General features: G+C 31.4%; 1 protein-coding gene across 7 annotated transcripts in view; it reads right to left on the bottom strand.

The window, feature by feature from the left end:
• The window catches only part of LOC106678045 (micronuclear linker histone polyprotein), a 47,582-nt gene that overhangs the window by 17,350 nt on the left and 19,442 nt on the right, over positions 1-10,790 (bottom strand). For all 7 annotated transcript variants that reach the window (XM_014416329.2, XM_014416332.2, XM_014416334.2 and 4 more), the window contains exons 9-12: positions 4,456-4,482; positions 4,328-4,384; positions 2,674-2,715; positions 2,543-2,596 (exon numbers count right to left, since the gene is read on the bottom strand). In XM_014416329.2, coding sequence (XP_014271815.1) covers positions 2,543-2,596; positions 2,674-2,715; positions 4,328-4,384; positions 4,456-4,482 — 180 coding nt within the window. The remainder of the gene's footprint in view (positions 1-2,542; positions 2,597-2,673; positions 2,716-4,327; positions 4,385-4,455; positions 4,483-10,790) is intronic.

Genomic DNA, 10,790 nt, shown 5'->3' with positions numbered 1-10,790 from the left:
AGTGCTATCTCACCAAGTTATTTTTATCTCTCTTTACTACTGGTTAATCCAAATATTCAGGTTAAGCGGGGCTTACTGTACTACTATTCTCTTTTCCTCTACCAAGATTGTGCTACTCCATTTTGGTTTGAGAGTATTCACATTTCAACATTGGTGTGCTACTCTAGTTTTGTTTAAGCAATGTTGCGAAGTAAATTTTAATTAATGTGAATATATGAAAAAATTTCAAAAAGAAATAGGAGCACTTAACAAAATTAGGAATATTATTACTTGAGGATGGGGAAACCCAAAACATTGTACAAACAAATATAGAATAGTGATAATATTTGAAATGGAATTTTTTTTCACCTCAACATCATGATGTTGAGGTGAAAAAAAATTTAAAAGTTATCATGATAAATAAATAAAAAATGAGAATTTTTTTTTTTTTAAGAGAACTTCATTATCAATTGAAAGATGAGAGGTCCTCCTAAGTAGTCTGTTTATTTGACTGAAATGTACACTGACTTTTTGTTTTTTAAGAAGAACGAAAAGAACTTATTGCCTTTTACATTCTATGCGGGATAAAGGTAGACATATATAATAATTGGATAAGACTGGTGGACAGAACCAGTGGAAGGATGAAAATAATATGCTTAAATTTTAAAATGAGTACATTTAAACTATTTAATATTATTATATTTAATATCTACACAAACAACCTCCCGATCCAACAATTTCTGACCACTCAATCAAATAATATTTATTAATAATTGATCAATTATTAACAGATATGCTTTTATACATGCAGCCTACTAAATATAAATATAATCTGTGCTTTTTTTCTAGATCGATATGAACTACTATCACTAATAATACTTCACCAATGAACATCGAAAGTTTTAGAGAAAACAACTTACCTCGTCACATACAAGCATTATTAACAGAAAAACGCTGGGCAAGAGCGAGGTGGCACAGAACAAGATATCCTTCGGACAAAACTCATTACAATTCATTGACTAACTGACTAAAAGCAGAAATTAGAAAACACAGAATACAAAATTTCCAGAAATTTTCTCTCTCGTAAAGCCATTCTATTCCTTAGCTATATCTATAATATTACAATCCAATCCACCTATTTCCTTGACCCTTGTAAAATGTCTATAATAAAAATGTTTCCCAAACCCTCCAACCTACTTGAATATCCATCTTCCTACCGTCCTATTTCACTCCTGCCCATTATGGGCGAAATCCTAGAAAAACTCTTATTAAAACGCCTCTATCCAATCCTTGACTTATATCATGTTATTCCTGACCATCAGTTTGGATTTAGAACGTCCCATTCTACCATACAACAGAGTCGTCAAGTGGTTGATGTCCTATCTTCCACATTGGAGCACGGTATGTACAGCACGGGAGTCTTCCTCGATGTTGAACAAGCTTTTGATCGAGTCTGGCATCCAGGTCTGCTCTATAAACTTTGTCAATTCCTACCCCCTACATATTTCCTTATAATCCACTCCTACGTCTCTGATAGAACCTTTAAAGTAAATCATAACCTAGCCTACTCATCTCTCTTTTGTCAGTCCGCCGGTGTTCCTCAAGGCAGTATCTCAGGTCCCATTCTTTATACGGTTTATACACCTGACATCCCAACCAACCCTAACAAGATACGCTGATGACACATGTATACTGTCTGTAAACAATGACCCAACTAATGTATCACAAACACTACAGACACACATTACATCTATTGAAGAATGGTGTCAAAACTGGAAAATCAAAATAAATCCTGACAAATCCCATGAGATAACCTTTACTCTCCATCATAAACAACTACCCTCCTGTCCTACAGTATCTAAATACTCCACTAACACCTGCTGAACAGATTCAATACTTAGGACTCCATCTTGATAAGAGACTTACTTGGAATCCACACACAAGACTGAACTGACAAGAAACTGCTCGTAGATTCCAATTGCTACAACACTTACTTGACAAACGCTCTAAACTTCCCATTCACTACAAAAAATTAGTATACACAATGATAATCAGACCAATTTGGACATATGGAATTGAGCTCTGGGGCTCCACCAAACCATCAAAGTCCTGACAATTAGTACCGCATCCAATCCTTACAATTCAAAATCCTATGTAAAATTCTTGATGCTCCTTATTACGTTGCAAATAAACTCATTCACAAAGACCTTAACATCCCATTCATTGCAGATTTGGCCCAAAACAGATATGCGTCTTTTCATTCCAAACTCCTTACCCATCCTAACCCATTAATTCTTAATCTTTCATCCTTAACAATCCCTGATAATCCTCCGAGGCGTCTGAAAAGAAGATGGCCATGGGACCTTCTATATAAAATTAATGCTTGAAGTACCACCAATGGGTGGTCCCTTCCCAAGATTTTCAAGTGTATATGAAACATACAATATATTTACTTATTGTATTTATTATTTGTACAGTTGTAAATCACATTAAATAAATAAAAAAATCTGTGCTTTTCCCTTAATCTAAGAGCAATATTTAATATTAAATTAAATCATCTTACCACTACTTTCCTTCCTCTATTAGATGAACTTTGCCTCATATCGTTGTCTAGAATCTATTGATCAGAGTTTTAATATTAAATTTTCATCATCACAGGGGATTAATTGTCATGGAATAAAATTATCATTTTACCTGTACACTGAGCACCACTTTGCTTGCATCGTTCGGCTGAAACTGAAAATTCACAATTTTAAGAACTTAAAAAAGAACAGCCATAAAAGAAAAAATAATAAAAAATCCGGAGGCCGTTTACATCTGGACCAGTCTGTGCCATGCTTCAGGTACCCTGATTGTATTTTAGAATTGTATTTGATTGATGTGGAACAAAGGGGGTCTCATAGGTAATGGAATAATGGCTTATTTGGTGATGTCTTCACAGCCGCGGTGACGTCTTTCAGCCACTTCCCTCCTCCAGGTTGTGCTATGGGCGAAACGGTGAAAACCGAACGAAAAACATTTCGTCCAATGTTCGTAAAACACTGATTCTCCCTCAGAGGCAGGCCAGCATGTCTTCGGCTGTGAGTAGTAGTAGGGGGAAGCCAGGTCCTGGCTTACATGTCAATATTGATAATATCTGGCGGCATCGCTGTAGCAGTGTCTTCGGGGTCTTCTGGTGTCCGCGGCAAGGGGGCATCAGAAAATGAGACCCCCGACCCCAACTTTATGCAAACTCAAAAAAATAACCGAAAATATTGGATTATGTAAATCTGACAGGCTAAAGATTTAAAATGGCATTTTCCGCACAAAAAGTCATATCACTGCTTATCTTTAAAAGTGCCACATCTAGCAAATAAAACAAAACTATTCAAACTTTACTTATCACTAGACAATAAAAAGAAATGAGTCCTAATGTTTTTTCAATAAACTATACACCAGCGGTTCTCAAACTTTATTTCCTTGTTAATAAAAAATAAAAAATTCGCAGCACCTTTGTAGTATTAAAAAAAAATTTGTGGCAAAATTATCCTTAAAGTGGTTGACTATTTAGACAAAAATTAAAGAATTGAGGAAAAAGAAAAAACGCTAGAATGTTTAATAAAACAGAAAATATCAAAGCTAAATTTTTTTTTTTTACCCCCTTCCGTTCTGCCACACAGCCATTTCTATTATACAAGAGGGGGTCTGTTAGTGGGAAGGTTGAGTTTTATTTTGTGGAGTCCTCATAAAATAAAAGCCAACCTGCCCAGTCCAGAATTGAACTAGCCCCACTGTAGTTTCAAAATTGCTAAGCTGATGCCTTAACACACTCTCCTACATATAATAGCCTCAAACTCACTTTATATGTAGCCTAATATTATTAACAGATACCTGCATAGATAAAAAGTACCAATACAACTCATACATGATGGGTCTTGAGTTCAGTACTATTAAAAAAATGAATTTTCCTCAATTATATATTTATTCCTAATCATACATTTCATCGAATTGGAACATTATATAGGATGAAAATATAATTATATATTTTCTGTTAAACTCAAAGGAAAAAAAATAATTCATACACAAGATGATTATGTTGTCATTTTATTTGAATGGTTTTTACTTCTGAATTGCAAAATTGAAGTGAAAATTAAATCTTATTCCCCTGTTATTTGCTTAAGGCACTCCTGGTATATGCTTGCGTACCCACTTTGGAAGCCATTGCTAGGTACTATTTCATTACCTGTTTAAACCTAATTAAGACCTTGTCCCAAAATATTCAGCTTGCCACACTTTACTTACCTACTTGACTGCAGAAATAAATAAACCCTAATTTAACTTTCTTAATCTATTGAATATTTCAACTTACATTGGACTTTTTTTCTGTCTGGCTGGATTTACTTTCAGATAAATCTGCATCGATAACCTACCAATAAGATTCATATAGTTTCAGCACTACCATAGATTGATTTTTGTTAAATATAGCATTCATCTTACCTGTGAATTTTGCTTCAGAGAATCTGACTGAAACAAATAATGGATGGTTTAATAAATTGATTAGCTAATCAAGTAATAGGTAAAAGTATTCCCAAAAAATATTTCATAGCATACATTTAGTTTAAAAGTAAAGATATAGCCAAAAGTATAAGTGGAGGTCAGTTACAAGAGGTGCCATAGTGGAAAAGGGAATTTTGAGAAACTAAGTTTTTCTTCAAAGTTGACTAGGTTTTTCTTTTTTTTTATACCCTCCCTTTAAATTACGTGAAAAACAAAAAATCCTGCTTGAGAAACCTTTTAAAAAATTGAATCTCAATTTTCAAAGAAAACCTGCATATCTTTCGAAACTGACATCCCCATATGTATATGACATCTTTTCTAATAGTTTGTCAAAGATTTTCTTTTTTTATTTAGTATTCACTCATTTTAACATGTATTGCATTAAATGAACATAAATGACCTTACTAAGATAAATAGCTTTAAAGTAATAATAAGGATAGAATTAATTAAGACCTTCACTCAAAATATTCACATTGTGACATCAATTGGATTTACCTAGAAAATATAATAATTAGTTAATAGTAATTCATCTTTAATGAATCTTTTATTAATTTAACAACTTACGATTATAATTTGTCGTTCTGATTCAAATGGTGTTGGAAGAGGCTAAAAGAAGAGAATTGTTGAGAAAATCTTGAGAAATATATATATATATATATGAAGAAATACAAAATTAATAAAAAAAAAAAAAATTAATATGAAACTAAATATTAACTTACCTATGAGCTCAACAGTTGAAAAATCAGATGTAAGAGAATATAGAAGGTTTGTTTCACTATCACTACCACTTTTGACTGTCATCAAACTGGTAGAAGCATGCTTCGAACAATTTTCCATTCAAAAACCTGCATCCTGCATATGCCTGACAGTTTCATGACAGTAAAAAGTGGATGTTAGAACAAGCCTACAAATTAGCCAATTCTATAAATTAACTAGCCACTCAAAAAAAAAAAAAAAAGGAAAACTCCCTTCAATCAAAATTAAAAAAAAATCAGAAGAAACCTTTAGAGCAATATTATAATCTCTAATGAAATTAATATGGAATATAAGTTATATAAAGCTTGTTCCAACATGGTTCAAAACTATCATCAAAACGGCAGGCACATGTGGGGTACAAGGTACGGAAAAACCATACTGAGTACGTGCATTCCAGTTTGATGATAGTTTTGAATCATATTGGAACAAACCTATGATGATGAATGACTTCATAAAAATTAATTCACTTTCAAGTGTCTTAGATTAAAATTAATTAATATATTTAGTTTTTTTTTGTAATTAATGAGAGAATGCCTTATGATGTATTATTATTTCATTATTTTTATTTGTTGCGGTTTTCACTCAGGACGGTCAACAACAGCCCACCTCTTTTGAATTCTCGATCAGACAAATGCTTGAAAAATGTATGAATACAATGTTGACTTACACCACCTCTTTATTGACTTCCGACAGGCTTATGATAGTGTTGACAGAGGAAAATTATTAAAGGCATTGCAGTCACTGGGAATACCTTGCAAGTTAATAAGATTAACAAAGATGACCCTGGAAAGGACTAGTTGTAAGGTGAAAACTCAAGTGGGCATCTCAAATAGCTTTAGGGTTAACAGTGGCTTAAGTCAAGGAGATCCATTATCACCAGTACTGTTCAACCTCGCCCTAGAAGTTGCCATCAGAAAAATAAGGACAAACCCGGGTGGCACCATTTACAATAGGCTCACACAACACATGGCTTATGCGGATGATGTAGTCATCACAGAGAGAACTAAAACAGCACTGGCCGGTGCTGTAGAAGAATTCAAGAGAGCAGCACAAGATTTAGGACTTCATATAAATAGTGAAAACACTAAATATATGAAAACCTCTAGACAGACCAGGGAGAGAAGAGATATTGTGGATATGGGGGAAAACATTTTTACAGCTGCAGTACTTTCAAGTACCTGGGAGTAGTTGTGACAGAAAACAATAGTTTAGATGTAGAAATTAAGGGCAGAATGGTAGCAGGAACCAGATGTTTCTATGTCCTGCAAAAAGCTCTCCGATACAAAAAGTCTTTCCAGGAGAGCAAAGCTTTTGTTATACAAAACAATAATAAGGCCAGTGGTAATGTATGGTAGTGAGACATGGACTCTAATCAAGGTAAATAGAAGAGCTCTACTGGTTTGGAAGATCTTTGGAGTCGTTAAAGAGGAGCACAGGTGGAGAATCAGAAGCAAGGACGGACTAAAAGAATTGTATGGAGAGCCTAATATCCCCTGTGGTATTAAGAAGAGCAGGCTAAGATGGTTGGGACATGTGGAAAGGATGGAGTCCTGTAGGCTGCCTAAAAGGATACTGAATGGTGCACCAGGAGGAAAAGAGAAAAGGAGCAGACCCAGGCGTCCGTAGCTGGATGATTTGAGAGGGATGGGGAAGAACGGTGGCAGAGGCCCAGGTCCTACAAGGACTGTAGCGCCAAACAGTGACAATGAATTTTATTTGTAGAATTTTTGTAATTTACTCTAAGACACTTTAAAAAAATTTTTATTTCCTGTAAACAATATTAATTAAAGGGACTTGTCGCAAAATAAATATAGAATATTATTATTATAAAATCAACTTATATAAACTATTTAATGTTTTAACTACTTACGTTTAAAATTTTCTCTTCATTTCCAGATCTAATTTCACTCTGTGGAATTTCTGTGATCTAAGATTGACAGTTATAAATATTTCAAAAGTTATGTTAAATAATAACTATATAATATAAATATCAGCTTACTTGTGAATCCAACAACACAGAAAATCAATATTATAAAAATTTTAACTAATAGATTACTTACCCTAAAATAGGGTTTCTTTGAACCATATTTTGGACTTTTTTGATACTATACATTTTTGACTCACATACAGGAGTCAGGAAATCCTGAAATTCATTCCTCAGCTTCTTTAGAGCATAAATAAAAGAAAAAGCTAATTTTAATATCAATCTATTTTATTTTATTTTACTTTTATTTTTTTTTCAAAAAGTGGAACAAAATTTATTGCTATGTAGGGAAACATTGTACCTCTTTCTAAAATGAAATATAAAAACCTGGGGATCAGTAGCAATCCAATATCAATTCGAGGCTGTCATGATCCAAGAAAAAAACACTAAAAGCATGTAATAAAATTTAAAAACTCAATGAAAAAGACCGATGTCTCTTTTTTTAAACATACTATAAATTTTATCTTAAAAGAAAATTAGAAACAAATATCGAAATAATATATCAAAACACTAATTTCTATTCTATATGAAACAGGAACAAAAAAACTCACATTAGATATACTTATTTTTAATTTATTTTAAATTACTGTTTTATTAAAATAATACTGAAAACTTAAAACATTGGGTAATAAAAGAAATATCAAGTTACTTAGGACAACAAATAGGAACAGGTTTACTGGAGCAAGGTATCTATAATTTCAGATACACCAGTATCTGCTCTAAGATTTTTGAAAATTTCCACTAGGAAAGAGATTAATTATTAAAACTGATTCTTACTTGTTAATTACAGATAGAATTTGACAACAGCGTTATAATTAGCTTAGATTCATACTTCGAGCAGAAGTAATCTAGCAATAAAAGTTATTTAACACAAAATAACAGAACAAAAAAGAAAAATACCAGAAAGCCTTGGATTATTTTCCAACTGAACTTTGCGACCACCAATCGGAAGGTAAACTTCCCTTCCCAGCACTGTACTGGGATTAATAATATAAAACTTTTGATGTTAGTAAAGCAATGTTATCCGTTACAGAGCATAGTAACCCACTTCTATGTTACAGTCAAATATGAAATGATTTTTTAAACTTTTTGTCAAATATTTCATTTATATTCATTTAATTATAATTCAGTAGTATTTAATTCTAATAATAACCATCATAAAAGGTCTCATCAAAAACAATTTATTTTAAAATTACACTAAGGATACAATCAGTCGAGACATGTCCCAACATGAAATACATAACTTATTACCCACCACTTATTAATGAATTAGCTAAATAATAACAGGCAATAGTTGTAGAGGGATATCTCAGATAAATAATATTTTGATATTGTGCATAATCCATGATATTAAAAAATAATTCGCTTTAAAATAATAATTAGGATATTTATAATATGTGCCTTCTCTCTAAATATTCAAAATTTACTTACCACTTTACTGAAGAAATAAATCAACCCTAATTCAGATTTAATGATTTATCGACTAATTCAACTTACACTTGATTTCTTTTCCATCGGACTGGATTTTTGTTCAGATGAATCTTCATTGATAACCTACCAATGTTAATTACAAAAGTTTTGAGACAGAATATAAACTTTTATCACAGAAGCTCAGTAAAAAATTGTTGTTTTTCATAATTTTATGATTTAATCAGATAATGAAATAAAGATGACATTCCAAAAAGAGTACTTCCAAAAAGAGTAAATTGTATTATATTTAAGCTTGGATTTGTGCTAGAGATATTGAAAACATAGCACCTTTGTATAATACTATACTATAAATTGTAAATTTAGTCTAAAAGAAGTATTTCAAACAGTATATTTGCAGAATGTTTTCTGACTGTATCTCAAAGTGATTTTTTTTTTAATTTAATTTTTTATAATTTAAAATTATCTATTAATAATAAATAGAAATAAATGACCCAATACTAAATAACCAATTATCAGTATAAATTAGCAATTCGGATAAAATTATTTTTTTTTTTCAAATACGAACAAATATACTTTAGGAACAGTCTCCTTCTTGATAATATGGCCCCTTATTAAATTAAATATCCCTCAAAGTGTACCATATTAAAATTCATTTAGTAATTAAAGTATGTATCTAAGATATCTTGAATTCATTTGATAGAATAACAAGAGGATATATATTTTAAATATTTCTTTTTCCAAAATTTGTTATTTACAGTTATTTATTACAATATGTTAACTATGAGGTACTATTAGTGAAACTAGAAACTAGAAATTAGTTAGAAAAATAGAAACTTACTTTTTTAGTACTGATGAAGGCTTAAAATTTAGGCTTAAAGGCTTAAACTTAAAGTTGAATTTCTACTTCACTGACCACACCCTGTGTTCATCTGCTTCTAACATTGAATCTACGGCCAACTATAACCAATCATCATACAAGAATGAACATTATACAAATACTACTATTGGCACAATAATAACTTTTCATGATGTAAATTTTTTTTTTTAATTATGACTGTTCTACATTCTAAAGGATCAAATAACATTCAGGTAGAGCCTGCTCTCTAAATGTCCACATTTTACTATTCCATTTATTGCTAATACTATTCAATAAACAATAAATTTATTCAGCTTTCATGAACTAGAAAGATTTGTGAACTTATATCAGAATGTAATTGCTTATTTTTAGATGATTTCCAATCCCTTTCTTCATCAACCTACCAATGACAGTTATATTTAGCTTTACTGTCAGACCTGGTTAGAAATAATTATCTACTTTTTATATCATATCATACATTCAATATGATGCATTTATTACTGCACTTATTTATTTGTTTATGTGGAAATGGATTATACAATCAAAAAATTTGACATAAAAAAACTCTATTCATAATATCAAATAAACACAATTAAAGATAGTTTAAAGGAAGAGTTTTTTAAAATCTTCATTTAAGCCCTGTCAGACTATTTCAATGGGCATAAGACTTATCTGATATCAAAGACAACTTAATTGTGCACCAATTGACCAATTTTAATCAAAACCATATGAGAAAATCCTAAAAAAGTAAAAAATGGATATATAAAGTAACACTTTTGATTGGTTCATTTCAACCAAAAAGTTGCTTTAACATCCCACAGAAAATCCCTGCTCTAAATATACCATTTCAGTTTTATATCACTTTTCCTTTTTAGAACTATCCTGTTCACAGACACACCAACCATTTTGTGGGAGTTGGTTATTTTGACTTGAGGATCTCAAAACTTGAACTTCCTTTGAAAGCTTGAATTCAATTTTTTTCACAATCGCAATACTCCCCCTTACTATACATTGGATAAATAGGTAAGTGAAAGTAATAAATTAGTTCAGAACACCAAAATGAAAAACAAATAAATATTGCAAACATTCCCACAGACCCATTCCATACTTCTATAAATTAAATATTAAAGAACGTACTTCCATTCTTAGTTACTATCGATACCTATCAACTTATCTGTAATGAAAACTTCAACTTATAAGAGCTTGACTGAAACATAAAATTAGGGTTGTTTAGGTTGGTGAGATAAT

This window comes from Halyomorpha halys, unplaced genomic scaffold (genome assembly GCF_000696795.3).
Source record: "Halyomorpha halys isolate HHAL.00 unplaced genomic scaffold, Hhal_1.1 Scaffold120.1, whole genome shotgun sequence".
Taxonomy (NCBI): Eukaryota; Metazoa; Arthropoda; class Insecta; order Hemiptera; family Pentatomidae; genus Halyomorpha; species Halyomorpha halys.
The sequence above is the reverse complement of the archived record's forward strand: the minus strand, read 5'-3'. Positions and strand labels throughout refer to the sequence as shown.